We start from the raw sequence: 15260 nt of genomic DNA, 5'->3' as shown, positions 1-15260 counted from the left end.
AACTCCCCATTCTCACTCCCATGTCCTTCGACTATGCCAAATAACCTCTCTCCTAGCCTTTCATTCCTCTACTTCTTACTGCAAATCCTGCTGTCAGATTAAGTTTTGTGAAGCAGTTTACTTGAAAACCATGAGTGGTCCCAGTACCTACAAAAGTAAATGCAAAAGTCCTAAAGCGGCATTCTCAACCTCCCACACCTGGCCCCAATCTCTTTCCAATCTCATCTCCTGCCATTTGCCCATGTTCCAACAAGAGCTGCGTTCCCAGAACACGTACCTCCTCTTTGTGTTTCTCTGATTACATGGTCTCCCATACCCGAAATGTCCTCTTAAAACATCTCCACCTGTTCAAACTCCATTATAAAACTGATTCAAAGCACTTACTGGGGAAACTTTCCAGATTCCCTGCAGTTGAACATAAAACTCTCCTCTGAAGCTGCCGCCACTTTCTCGCTCATTCTCTCTGTCTCTCTCTCAAAGTACTTATCCTCTGCCATATCTTGTAGCTACTTTTGGACATTTCTTCTTTCCCCTACTGGACTGTCTTTACTTCCCCCAAATCTCACACCATGAATGACTCACAGCAGGCACTGGGGGAAAAAAATGCGCCAAATTAATGCATGACAAGTATACTCTGTTAAGAACAGAACTTATGCAAAACTCACAAATCCTAAGGCACAACCCCAATTTGAAAATCCTTGAAAAGTTCACAGCACCCTTTGCCGCCTGGGAAATAAAATTTTCTCATTTACAAAGGAAGAAAGACCTTGATAATGTTTTGGCCCAGGAACTTTTTATTTTTTTAAAGTCTTTTTTTTTTTTTTTTTTGAGACGGAATCTCGCTCTTGTCACCCAGGCTGGCATGCAGTGGCGCAATCTCAGCTCACCGCAACCTCTGCCTCCTGGATTCAAGCAATTGTCCTGCCTCAGGAGGCGCCTGCCACCATGCCTGGCTAATTTTTGTACTTTTTTTTAGTAGAGACAGGGTTTTGCCATGTTGGCCAGGCTGGTCTCGAACTCCACCTGCCTTGGCCTCCCAAAGTGCTGGGATTGCAGGCGTGAGCCACCGTGCTCAGCCCACATCTTTATTATGTGTAAATAAAGCTAAAACATATGGATTAAGTCTCCTATAAAGCATATACAGATTTATAAAAACAGCAAGGAGGCTAGGAAAAATTGTGATCTCCAAAGCAGATTAACTAGGGGCCTTTTTCTAACTCCAAAATTCATCTAGAGCAATCTTGCCTTAATTACATGTTGAAGTTTCCTATTTGCTTTACTGACTTTCCTGGAGTCAACAATTTTCACATTCCTAGGGAGGAAAAACAAATAACTGAGGAAAAGAAAGTGACTTCCTTCTCTTGTCATTTTTCCCCGTCAGAGTCACTTCCAGTGACACACATAGGCCTCTTCCTTTCCTCCCCCAGTTTAACCCTCCTTTTTTGCCCCTCATCCATTACTGTAATGTTTTCCTTTCTCAGACTACTCTTTTAAACTTTTCCTGTCCTTACTCCCTCTCTCGTTTTCATCTTGTCCTGAAACACTAAGAGGGACTAGATCCTTCCCTCTCCACTCTACGGTCAAATGTTAGGATCCTCTGGAGGGTGCACTTAGGTCAGCTGTCAGGGAAACCTGTGGCTAACATAGATCCAAACATCCATATGTAGTTTTTCTGCACAAGCACCCCTGTCAGCAAAAATATTCTTCCTCAGAGCAGAGCCTGGACTCTGCAGTGAAGTCCAACTGAGCAGGAACAAAGAGCCAGGAGTGGGAGTAGAAGTGTACAAGGATGAAATGGAAGAGACAAGGCGAGGTAATGGGGAAATTTAGGTTCTCAGAAGTGTTAACTAATTCAAACTGACATCCCCCATCTCTAACCCCCCAACCCTGCCACACAACCCTGCTTCCAACCCTAAACCCATGCACACAGTGAAGAATCTGAAACTCGATGTCCATTCCTCCCTTCTGAATAGAAAGCCTGAGCACTTAATTAATGTTGGCTGTGCATTCATAGAACTATCTAGCCACAGAAAGGGAAGAGAAGGAAAACCGAAAGACCTCTGCTTAGCTCTATAAAGCTCTGAGAGCGAGGCCACTTTCGTCTGCTGTAACTATTATAACTGGCTCGCCAACGCTACTGGAAAATTCCTGCAAAATTTATTAACAAGGTGAAAGCAGCACTATCTACTTCCCAGCAGACAAGTCATGTACTTATCTCCCCAGTTTCAAAAAGGGAAGAAAACAGGCAGTTGCAGCATGAAATGGAGATCCTTTTATCCAAGACCAAGACCCAGAGCCAGTATTTTCACAAATAAATTGCATAAAAGTTTCCTAATTAGGATGTAATCAAATGATTGTTGAGCTACTGTAACATTGTTTCAAAGCTTGTAGTCTAATTATTCTTCTTTCTAAAACTGAATAGTAGCCATCTTTCCATGAGCTGCCTGGATGGATTAATGCACACTAATGAGGCTTAATGACAGTTTGACAGGATCATAAAAGGAGGCATAAATTCACCACCACTGGCAAAAAAAAAAAAAAAAAAAAAAAAAAAAAGAAAGAAAAAAAAAGGCAAAACAAAAATTCTTACACCCATAAACAAGATGCTTTTACCATAATGGTAAAGAAAATCCCCAATCAGCTTTCAAGCGTATCTTTTCCATGAGAACCAACATTAGTAACAAGCTGGAACTGCTCCAGCAAACAGCCAATGCAACAAGTACCCAAGAAATACTCTTGCTATGCCTTCCCCAAAGGGACTACATTCCTGTTTGCCTGTCTCTTTCCCAGTCCTCCAACCCCCTCAAAATGTATTGAATTCATTATTTCACTCCATAAATATTAACTGAACACCTAATATGTACCAGGTATTACTATAAGTCGACAAAAAGATCTCTGGCCTCAAAGATCTTAGCAGGGAGAAATAGACAAGTAAGAAAATAAGTTATGTAACATGTTAGACTGGGGTACGTTTATGGGATCCAAGTTCCAAAACATGGCTTCCGCCCCCAGATGACGACCTGCTTTCCCACAGGAGCTGGAACATTCATCTGCACATCCGGCACCTACTACATGTCTGGCATATGATGCAATCTCAATTTTAAAAAACCTTTTAATAAACAAATGAATGACCAAGCATTCTAAGAGTTTTCCAGCTCCCTATCTTAGAGGCAGAAGTCAGGAACGTTATCAGCAAGGTACTCATCTACGGTAACTGAATGAAGAAAAATATATATATATATAAATTCTTGGAAGAAAATAATGTGGTTTTTAAAGTCATGTTTCCCCTTGATTACAGAGAAACAAGTAAGAAAGCAAGTCACTTAAGAGATTATTCATTTTAAACCAGAAATACTTAATCTACAGTCCACAGATTCAGGAATGCAGGTGAGCCCACTGAAACTGTTAAAACAATTAAGGGGAAAAAAGGATTTATGTGCATTTATCTGGGTTACTAACAAAAGGGTTAATAACTTTTGTCAGCTTCTCAGTGGTCTGTGATCTCAAGAAGATTGAAAAGTACTGCCCTAAAGAACAAGTGTTTTTAAAAACTATATTTACATCCTTATAAAAATAAAGGTACACTTTTAGCTATGAGTCACCATCATCATTTTTCTTAATAAGTGGAAGCTTTACTTTGAGGGGACTTGAGACAGCGGGAGAGAGGCAGGCCCTCAAAGTGGTCCTATTGAGAACAGCACTCCAAGAGCATCCTGAAACCATTTTTTCCATATGTTCCCCCATAGATTATCTCACCCCTACTTATAAATGAAGCCCAGCTAAACTGAATAGACACCAACTCCTTGCAATTCTGAATTCAAACACAAACTGGCACGGGCCAGCTCTAACATCAACAAATGCCATACTCTCAGAATGCTTGGTCACTCACTTGTTTATTAAAATGAGAAATGTTTTAACTCTTATGAACAAAACCTTCTCAAATACTAATGAAAACTTCTTTTGTGTTCCAGACTGAAGTCCTCTCCTAAGTTCTTAAGAAGAGACGCTTCCTCCCTAGATCAGCAGATCTTCTTGCTGGCTACTTATCATAATTCTTGGGAAGGCAAAAATTTAACAGAATACACACAGCTATGCAGCCACTTAAAAGAGTCCCTCAGGTGGATTTTTGGGGTTGAAAATTATTGCTCTAGATTGGGGGATCTGCAAGGCTTTTCTGTAAAGGACCAGACAGTACATAGTTTTGCCTTGCGGGCTATCTGGTCTCTGTTGTAATTACCAGACTCTTTTGTTGTATTGTAAGAGTAGCCATAGACAATATGTAATCAAGGAGAAAATAACAGTAATTTGGGAAAGTGACCCCAAAGTGACAATCATGAACAGTATTTATTTCTAGTAGTTAATATGTCGAGTGGGTATGGTGGGAGGGAAGAGTATATTAAAGCAGTTTCTGCTCACCCCAACGTGGATCTCCTGAGTCAACCCCATCCACCACACCCCAGGAATATGTACCCTTCCCTGCTGCCCAGATGCAATGCCTAAGCCTATTTGAAGAGTCTACCCTTCCCCAACTTCTCTTCCTTTACGTGCCATTCACAACAGCTAGGTGTAACCAGAAAGATTCTTTGGAAGGCAGGCAACTTTCCCAGGTGCAGAGCAGGGGCTGGCCTTGCTGCCCCTCAACCCCTACTCTCAATGATGCTCATGGTCTTCTGGCCCCATCTCACATCCTTTCAACCTTATTTGCCTTATTTTCTCTTGTAAGTTGCAAAGTCCTAACTTGCTCAAGAGTACAGAGTTGTTGTGCCACATGGAATTTGAGTGAGAAATCCAAAGATGGGAATAAAAGCAACAAAAGTCCTCAACAGTTCACAATTGCCTTGATACTCACTTGCATCTGGATTAAATGCTTCTTCGTTAAACCAGTGAGATAACAAAAGACCAGATAAATTTCACATTTATGGAACTCCATCAGAAGATAGAAGCTCAATGAGAACTTCTTAGAACCAAGTTCATCATAGTGAGAATAAAAGAATTTTTTTAAAACAGAGAGAAACGGGAAATCTAAGAAGATCGTTGTGTAGTGCATGGCGACAAGTCAAAAACAAAATCTCTTAGAGAAAAAAAAAAGAATTTTACCTTTTCATGGTTTTCAATTAAGATTTCCACAACAATATTCTGAAACTTCAAGTCCATGAGGGCAGCGACAGTTTCTTCCTGTGGCCTCATCAGAGTTGGTCCAAACACCACTCCTAAGTTTGCCACGGTCATCAGGTTCTGCTTGGAGTGATTTGAAACGCTGAAATTGGTAAGGGGGGAGGAATCTGTTTCACCAAAGGAGCAAAAATTGTGGACTGTAAATAGTCTGCAACTCTGTATTTCCTTAAAAGCAAGGGGTCAAGAGACTTAACCGTCCTCAACATCTACCTCTGAAATAACCAGATCTGAGAAACTCTCCATGCAGACACTGCTGCCTACTCCTTTACTTCCCTTTCTTTGGTGGTCTACTCTAACCACAATGGCTTTCTTAATAATTCCATGTACAGTTGGCCCTCTGTATCCCCTGAGAATTGATGTCAGAACCCCTGCAGACACCAAAATCTGCAGATGTTCAAGTCCTACAGTCAACCCAGGAAACCCACGGATTAAAAAAAAAAAAAAAAAAATCAACCCTGAAGTCCACAGGGAATACTGGATTTTTGATCAGCAGCTGGTTGAATCTGCCCATGCAGAACTCACAAAGGGCCAGTTGTAGGTGCTAAGCTTGCTTCCCCCAAAAGCCTTAGTTTACTGTTCCCCTTTTCTTAGAAAACTCACTCTTTCCCCAGAATATTACACTTTTGCTTCCAAGGAATACTAGACTGCGTAGCACCCTTGTAAAAGCATGCAAAGTTTGGTCAGAGCACCCACAATCACTCCTTCAGCCCAGTATCATTGTGCAGTCAATCACCTAGACAACTGTTCTCAGCAGCCCTGCAACTTTATTCAGGTCTAAACTCAAAGACATCATCTTCAAAAAGCCTTTGCATAATAACAATTTTTATAGTCTCACACTCAATATATTCTGTCCCCTTACTCTGCTTTGTGTTTCTGCCACTTATCATCTGAAGCTATTTTATATTTTCATTTGTAATCTGTTTTTCATATTTTCCCCTTAGAAAGTAAGCTTCATGAAAGTTGGGACTTAGACTATCTTATTCAACCATGTATCCACTAGCACCTAAAAAAGGCATTCACTAAATATTTGTTGACCAAACGAATAAATAGCTAAACCAGCAGTGGGACCCTTGGCAAATCACAATTATCTTCTGACCTTCATTTTCTTTCTATGTAAAATAAAGGTTCTAAAATACAGCGTTCTTCAGCTTCCTTTCACCTCTAAAATTCTACAATTAGAAAGATCTCTATACTTAAAGAAAGGGATAATTTCTCCCCTGATTTGATTTTGCTGACTTTTAAAAGGAGGAGTAAAAGAGAATGGAATCTATAAAATAACTACCCATTATTGAATTAAGCCAACTTAAAGGACATGTTCAAACTTAGAGTTAGGTAGGTGTGAAACCAAGCTAAATATTCTAACAAATTTATATTCACATTTCCAGAATCTGTGTATAGGGTAATGTATAACATTCTCCTCTTTCACTTCAAATCAAACCCTGAGTTGCTGGCAGAGATGTTAAGCAAATAATTATACAACTTCATGAAAGCATATTTCAACAGTCTTGTCCAAAATACACACAATGAGTCAAACATCCAGCCTGCCCTTCCAGGTGTGGTCCCCAGTTCCACCCATCACAAATCCCAGAGCACGACCCAGCACCTAGAGCAAAGTGAAGAAAGTTAAAAGGAAGAAAAAGAGGCTTACTTTGTTAAGTGTTTCACCAAAATGTCCAACATCTCTTTATTCTTCTCTGGCAGTTTGTGTACCAAGAAATGGATCGCATTAACCCGAGATTCCGGGCTGCCGCTTTCTTCCAAAAAAAAAAGAAAAAGAAAAAGAAAACAAAAGTTAGTAGAGAACTCAGAATCAAATATATTTCCCAAGCAAACAATGACAACAGCTCCTCTGTTCAAGATTATCAAACATGGAGCATTAAACATATTTTGCCATCTTAAAAAGGAAAAAAAAAAATCTTTCCCCTTATAATGAATCTTCTTGTGCCTCCCCTAATGAGCTAATGTCAGTGTGGCTGTAATCGGTGCCTTCCCCTTGGTTTATATTACAGAATGGACAGCTGCTAAGCTTCTCCTTCCGACATGCTGCGTTTCATGTCTGTTCATCATTTACTCGATGGGGTCTAGTCACTGGGTCACATCACAATGGAATACAAGTAAAATATCGGCAAATAACCTATTCCATGTTACAGGTTGAACTGGATTCCCCCGCCCCCAAAAAAAGTATGTTGAAGTTCTAGCCCTTAGAACTCAGAGTGTGGCTGTTTTAAACTGTACGTGGGATTTAATGTCATCAGGTATGCTAAGGCATGCATGAAAATGACTGTCAGGAAAAGTTTAGATTCACAGAGCCCTAGAAACAGACGGCATGGCATGTTGTGCAGAGCCATGTGGGGAAGCACCAACGTCGATCAAGAAGCAGAGGAAGAACGGGGAATGTGGGCAAAGCCTCTACTGTAGTTTCTGCAGGAAGGAATGGGTGAGGCAGGGTGCGCAGGTTGAGGACTGGCTGGTTTAAATTATTTCAGTGGGCACTGCGTTGCAAGGGCTGTCCCTAGCTGCTGGCACTCGGGACTGAAGTCACAAGGAGAATACAGCCTGTAGTGTAAGGGTTCGCAGAGGAGGCTGGCGCGGAGGGGGGTCACGGGGTTTTGGATTGGAGAATTCCACGTGAAAAGCCTGCAGAAGTTTAATATCTCCAGGAACTGGCTAGCCCTGGGAGGGGCAGCTTCCTCGGGTCAGTGAGGCCCCGGATGTCAAAACATCAGAATAAAAAGGCGTGCTTAATACACGACCTTATTTGGGAAGAGAGCTGTTGCAGATGTCAGTTCAGATGAGATCATAACTAAAGTAGGGTGGGGCCTCTTCATCCAATATGACTGGTGTCCTTATAAGAAAACAAAGAGAGGGATAGTGGCCATGTACAGACAGCACAGGGGACATTGTCCTGCCACAGCAGAGGCAGAGGCAGAGGCTGGAATGAAGGACCCACAAGCCAAGGGATGCTAAAGACTGCCAGCAACCACCAGAAGCTATGAGTGGCAAGGAGGGATCCCTCCTACGGCCTTCAGAGGGAGCACGGCCCTCCCAACATCTTGATTTCAGACTTCCAGCCTCTAAGAATTGTGACGGAATAAATGCCGATTCTTTGAAGCCACTTGGTTAGTAGTAAGTACTTTGTTCCAACAGCCTTGGGAAACTAACCCATTCCCTTAACCCCCAAACTTTGGAATTATTATACGTGGCTCTTATTAACAGTGTACCCCAATTCCCTTTATTGTGTTCTTGATTGGAAAACTATCAAATCAATAAAATGTTTGTTATTGAAGATTTTGCTAGTTTTCACAGGTGTCAAAGAAGCAGCAAAAGAGAATTAGGTTCTAACTTTACTGCTGACAGAAAAGAAGGTTAGAAATGGCTTTGGAGGTTCACTTAGGGTTGGTCAGGGAAGCTCAGGAGGGGTCTCATAATGGACAGTCCTTGAAGTTTGGGTCCTGAAGAATGGGGAAGGGTTCAAGGAAAGGCAGGACTGAGAGGCAGGGGGAACATTCCAGATTTAGTAAATAGCATGACAAAAAGCACAGGGCCGGTGCGGAGACAGCTCTTATGAAAGGTAGCCTGAGGCCACCTCTGGTCTGCAAAGGCCAATATGAAGAAGTTGTCTCACTGTTGGCTTCTAAATTAGTCAAGTGAAAATAAAACAAGAAAGGGATATGAATAGAGTTAAATTTGGGGAAGATATGCCTCATATTTTTTAAAGGATGGATTAGAATGGGAAAAAGAACTAGTTAGGAGGGAACAGTTATTTGGGAGACAAGAAATAAGAAATGAAAGGAGGGGTGGCCAGGCATGGTGGCTCATGCCTGTAATCCCAGCACTTTGGGAGGCCGAGGTGGGCAGATCACTTGAGGTCAGGAGTTCAAGACCAGCCTGGCCAACATGGGGAGACCGTCTCTACTAAAAATACAAAAACTAGCCAGGTGTGGTGGCACGTACCTGTAATCCCAGCTACCCAGGAGACTGAGGCGGGAGAATTGCTTGAACCTAGGAGGCAGAGGTTGCAGTGCCACTGCACTCCAGCCTGGGTGATAGCGAGAGACTACATCTCAAAAAAAATAAATAAATAAAGGGAGTGAGGTAGGTGGTAGAACTACAAAGAGGGAGGTAGAACAAAGAAGTATAGATGCCCTATGATTTACAATGGGGGGACATCCCAAGAAGCCCATCGTAAAGTCAAAAGATTGTATGTCAGGACCATCACTACACCTGGGAATCGCTGCTTCTAACTGATAGCTGAGTAGTCTTGAACAAATTACCTAACTAACCTCTCTGTGCCTCAGCTCCCTCATGTGCAAAATGAAAACAGTATCTTAAGAGGCCATTATGAGACGCAATGCTATAACATATACAAAGCACTTAGCCTCCGTGGCTGGCACGTGTGGGCACTCAATCACTGTTAGCCATTATTACTGTTGTTGTTCATGCTACTATTATTATTTGAGCGCTACCATGGAAGAAGCAGAACTGACAGGTTTTAGCAGCAGACTAGCAGTGGGTCACAAGGAAGAAGGCGGAGATGAGCAGTGTTTCACATCTGGGTTGTCTGATAACAGGGCCAATTCCACCAACAGACAGAAACATAGCAGCCAAAGCTGTCTTGAGGAAGGAGATGATGGTGGAGGGAATGGAGGAAGTGACATTCAAATGGCTGGTCTCTAGCAGTACATGGAAACAGTAGGAGGCTTTAGAGATCAAGGCTAGAAATGTTCTCCAGGAGGTGTGACCACTAGCTCATGGACAAAGCTGCCCAACTTCTACAGAAAGCTAACTGAGGGCACTGCGGGGAAAAGGGCTCCAAAGAAGTACAGGGAGACGTGAAGTCAAGGGCTAAGACAAGCAGGCAATGCAACCGAGGAGGAGGAGGAGGTGGAGGATCAGGGAGCTTTGATGTCATCAGGAAGGCAACTGAGAAGAAACCTGCAAAGGCTGGGCACAGCCAGTGGACTCGAAAGTTAAGGAGAGGTCAAGGAATGGAAAGACTGGGAGAAGGGCCCTGGGTATCACCAGGTTTATCAACTGAGAGCCCCTTTCTACTAAAATGAGGGAGTTAAACAAAGAGGGAGCTGCTGGAGAAGGGGTTAAGAGTGGGATTTCAGAACACTTGCTCAGAAAGTAAAAAACAAGAGAATGGGAAAGAGAGGTAAAGCAGATCAAGAAAGGGACATTTTTTTCCCCAAAGGATAATAGTTTTTTTCCTTATGACAAAAATTAAATACTTGTAATACTAAAATCTTGGACAACACAGAGAAAATGACCTTAGTATAAAGTACTAAATATCTGAAATATGAGAAACAGCATGCAATCAGATTAGAAAGAACTACAAACCAATCAGGGAAAAATCAGGGAAAAAAGAGACAATCTAACAATCAGGGAAAAAAGAGACAATCTAACAGACAAATGGGCAAAAGACTGGGGCAGGAATTTCACAAAAGATTTATTCCTGTGACCAAAAAACCTATGAAAACAGAATAAAGCTGTAACGGTGAAACAGAAATTAAAACCACAATGAAAGAGTAATATTCACCTGCCAGAATGGCTTTAAATGAATACTAAGCTTTGGCAAGGACATGAAGCAACTGAAACTTCCATATGCTAACTAGATGGGAGTCATTAAAGGGTTCAACCACTCTGGAGAACTGTTCGGCAGTTATCTACTAAAGCTGAACAAACACATACCCTATGATCAACCCAAAAATTCCACTCATAGGTATATAACCAGGAAAAATGCACATAAACACTCATTAAAAGACACATACTCCTATATTCACAGCAGCGTTCTATTAGCCCAAAACTGGAAACAACCCAAATGTTCATTACCAGTGGAACAGATAAATCTATTGTGGCTTCTTCACATAGAATGCAATGAAAACGAAGGAATATTTCATACAACATGGATGACTCTCACAAAATGAGTAAAAGAAACCAGATACAGAAGAATATACTCTGATTCCATTTACATAAAGTTCAAATGCTGCAGCCCCAACCTAGAATGTCAGGAGAGTGATCACACTTCAAGGGAGTGGATAATGACCCCATGGGCATGAGAAAGGGCTTCTGATGATGTCTGATTGTTTGATCTGGGGCTGATTATGCACGAAAATTCATTAAGCTGTATACTGATTTGAGTCCATGTTATATTTCAACAAAAAGTTCACTTAAAGCTACCCATAATAAATCTCATCCTAAAATAAACCGGTAAATTTTAAGCATAAATCCTGCAGAGTTTTCCTTCCTTTTTTTTGTAATGAAATGCCTAAACAACCTATTTTATTTAATATATCATGGACATTTTTTAGTATCATTAAATGGAGCACCTTACTATCGATTTTATGAACACTTAGATTGTTTCCAATGTTTGTAAAGATAAGTTTGTTCCAGTTTACACCCCTAATAATAGTGTTTGAGAATGAGAAATGATACTTTACAATAGAGGACACTAAGACAGTTGTTGCTAAAGAGAAAGGATGCAAAAAGGCTAAGAAATTAAAAGGCACATAAAGAACACAATCAAATCATATTACATCATAAAAAAACCTCTAGATACAAACTGAATTTATCACCAAAAACAAAAACACAACTGTCTAAAGGATTAGGTAATAAATTATAACCCAGTTCTTAATCTGGTATAAAAACCAAGACACTAATCAACACTGGCAAAAATAAAAACAGTGTAACAATTTCAGTTCACAGCTTTGATTTTTAAAAATAGAATTAAAGCAGAGACTCTGCAAAATAGTCGAAATTCCAAAGGAATAAAAGGACAACCACTGAGGATAAGAATGTTACATTGCAAAAATTAAAAACTTTGGAAAATTTTGCACTAAAAACCTACTACTAACTTGTGAGTCTATCTTGCCATTAATAATGATCTTTTTCCAGTGAAAAACCTAGTTTAAATATTTTAGGATTCATTATTTAGAAACACAAGCTAGAGAAAGTTTCCCACACTCTATGAATTACATTCTTCATTTCTCAAAATAGTGAAATTGATTTTGAAAAATAGAGTCAAAACCTTTCACTATCTTCAGTGCTCTCCTGCTAGCCCGTCCTCATCTATTTTAAAATCACATATCCATTCCTGCCAAGTCTTTTTCCCTCTTCTTCTTCTTCAAAAAAAAACATACTCTAGGCTTTTAAAATAAAACCATTTTTTTCTCTATCTTGTTTTGAAATTCATCAGAGCTTTCTATTAGCAAGTATTTCTATGTAGCTACAACATAATACCTTAAAGGTACTCCAAAAAAGTTTTTGAAGATAAGTCATCTAAAGTTGCTTATGCTAATGCAATTTATTTTATTTTAATTGCTAGTGATTGACAAAGAATGAACAGCCAGCTTACCTTTAAAAAAAAAAAAAACTAGGATACTAAATTAATCATAATACCAAATTCCTAAAATATGCCAGGGAATTAGGAGCTTACTGTAGTGGAAAAGGCATTTTAATTGTGTAACTACAAATCAGCATCTACCACACTGTAATGTCCATCTGCTTATGATGCTGTGCCAACTAACAGAAACTGAAAAAGATGTGATCGTAGAGCTTATCAAAGACACAAGGCAGATAAATGCTAAATTATTTCAATATTGAAATGTCAAAAGTCAATGATACTGTAATTTTAGAAAGGCATTAGCAGTAACCATCCAAGCACTTCCCAAGGGATAAAGGGCTTCAGTCAACAGACATCAAGTGTTGCATTTCTCCTGTGGCGTTCGCATCTACTGTGAAATGAATACATCAGGCTAAGAGCGAGGCATGCCACTAAGCATTCAGTTCCCTTAATTCCTGGGTTCCCTGAGCTCTTCCCCAACAAGAATCACATGATTTTTGTCTTGCTTCCCAGGTAGGTTTATCAAAAAGGATAGAACATTCTGGTTAGGCAAACACCAATGTCTTGGATCCGATTATAGTTATGCTTCTCATGATAAATAACCAAAGATCTTTGTGGCAATGATTTTGCTTCCCAAGTAACTTGATTACAGGAAGAAAGCACACAGAACATAGCAACATGAGTGTTTTGGTTTAAGTGACAGTGAAGAGTTTTTTCTTCTGATGCAACAGGCATTCAGCCTTTAGTTGTCATTCTTGTACTAAGCACCATGACTCCAACCCTGAGGCATGAGTCCACTCTTATCAACATGATACAGCAAGGACTTTGAGGCCAAAAGGCTGACACACAGATCATGGCTTACACAACCTTCTCAAAGGTAACAGACATCACGCAGTTAAGACATCCAGCTAGATGCCTGCCTGCTAGCCTTCCTGTGGTGGACACAATCTTTTGTATTCCTCATAGACCAGTTAACTGCCTTTTCGTCTTACAAATTTCCATGTCAAAAGTCCATTATAGTCTCCCCCAAGATGGATCTACTAGGTTCCTTTTATAAGTTTAGTTTGGAATTCCGCTAATGGAGAAAGTTACATTAACTCTTAATTTTCTCAAAGAAAAAAATTTTTTTAACTTTTCCAATGCAGTCAACTTTTGACAGAAGTTGCTTTTTTTTAGAACAAGGAACATAAAACAAATGTGCCTTTTGTGGTGACAAAATAGAAACGCAATTTATATTTGTATCATGAACCCTAGAAATTAACACGGAGGTTCAGGACAGGAAACTACAGGAAAGAAACTGACAAGAGAAAATGATGGGACCAGGAGAAACCTTGAGAACTCTCAGCAGGGAGGGCAGAAGAGAAGAGACTATCTCATCACCACAGAACAGATGGAAACCACTGCACATGACTGAGAAGAATCAAAAATTAGTTTTCAAGCTGGTGTGAGAGGTGGTAACAAAGACTGCTGATGCTTTGTAATTTTAGCAGTCAGTTCAGCTAACAGACACGAGCAAAAACAAGGTAAGCTGTCTCACTGTTCACAGAAAATCACAGCTTAACCACAACCCCGATTTTCCAACAGCATTCAAAAGGGGAGACTAATTTTGGCCACCTGATTTCTGTAACGATTTTATTTGATACTTAAAAGTCCATATACAAAAGATCAGGAAGATCTGTTCCCACACTCTCTGAAAGAGGCAATGAGTGCAGAGAAGGGTACTCAAGAGATTAAAATAAAAACTTGAAGTGTACATTGGAAACGTTGGCCCCTAAAATACACCTATTTAATACATGTACTTTTTCTCATTAAATCAAGTTACTACAGGTCCCATTCCAACCATAACGGCACTTAGGTGCAAATCCATGCCAGTGATTACAGCAGAAACAGTATTTCTGTCTGACCGCCCTGTTACCCAAATCGCTGTGAAGACTATCGCATCATTCCCACAAAGTCAGGAAGCAAAACACAAGGTACTGGTCCAACAGGTGATGATCTTGTCTGCGTTTCTACAATCCTTTTCACCACTCTGCTCAAAGATGCCTTCAACAAACTCTTTAAACTTATTTTCTACCACCACAGATTTTATTACCTCTTAAGATGTAAGCTCCTAGCTCTTAGGAACCTCTTCATTTGGTAAAACACACTGATATTCAAATTTCAAAAACACTGCCATCAGTAATGGGGCATGATGATAATACTAATGACTGTGGTCATTTAAAACCGTATTCCATAATCACTTTATCTTTCTCTAATTCTCAAAGGATTCTAGATTAAAATTGGCACTCTTCTGCTTTTTCCAGTCTCCAAGGCAAACAACATGAAACAATTGTCCTCTAATTAAGTTTAATTTCTCTTTCCCCAGTTTGCCAAAAATGCCACAGGGAAGAAATCAAAACAACTAAGCATTTACTTGAGTTTTTGCCGAGAAAATTTTCCCCCACTCCCTCGATCTCACAAATTCTCTTTTTAAAAAAATCCTCTCCCCATGTGAAAACAGAAGTGAATAGAACCCAGTTTTTTGAAAAAGCCTCTTTTCTATGTAGAGTCTAATGGGGCCTACACACTACTTCTTCCTGCAACACAGAAGGAACCTTTACACTGGCTGGACCAGGGACCTCACAAGAAGGTAACATTTAAAGCAATGTTCAGGCAGCAGTAACATTGGTCCCAATGGGAATGCTCTAAGTTTTTCAACAGATTAAACTATGGAATACATCCAAGAGGAGAAAATAAAAGG

The 15260-nt window shown here is 40.2% G+C and overlaps 1 protein-coding gene across 4 annotated transcripts in view; it reads right to left on the bottom strand.

Annotated features, from left to right (window-relative positions):
- The window catches only part of ARHGAP10 (Rho GTPase activating protein 10), a 335394-nt gene that overhangs the window by 98310 nt on the left and 221824 nt on the right, over positions 1–15260 (bottom strand). For all 4 annotated transcript variants that reach the window (XM_007999938.3, XM_073017668.1, XM_073017667.1 and 1 more), the window contains 2 exons: positions 6824–6929; positions 5098–5257 (listed from right to left, as the gene is read on the bottom strand). In XM_007999938.3, the coding sequence (XP_007998129.1) occupies positions 5098–5257; positions 6824–6929 (266 nt within the window). The remainder of the gene's footprint in view (positions 1–5097; positions 5258–6823; positions 6930–15260) is intronic.

Source organism: Chlorocebus sabaeus, chromosome 7 (assembly GCF_047675955.1).
Source record: "Chlorocebus sabaeus isolate Y175 chromosome 7, mChlSab1.0.hap1, whole genome shotgun sequence".
Lineage (NCBI taxonomy): Eukaryota > Metazoa > Chordata > Mammalia > Primates > Cercopithecidae > Chlorocebus > Chlorocebus sabaeus.
Note: the sequence above shows the minus strand (reverse complement) of the source record. Positions and strands in the feature narration are given on the sequence as shown.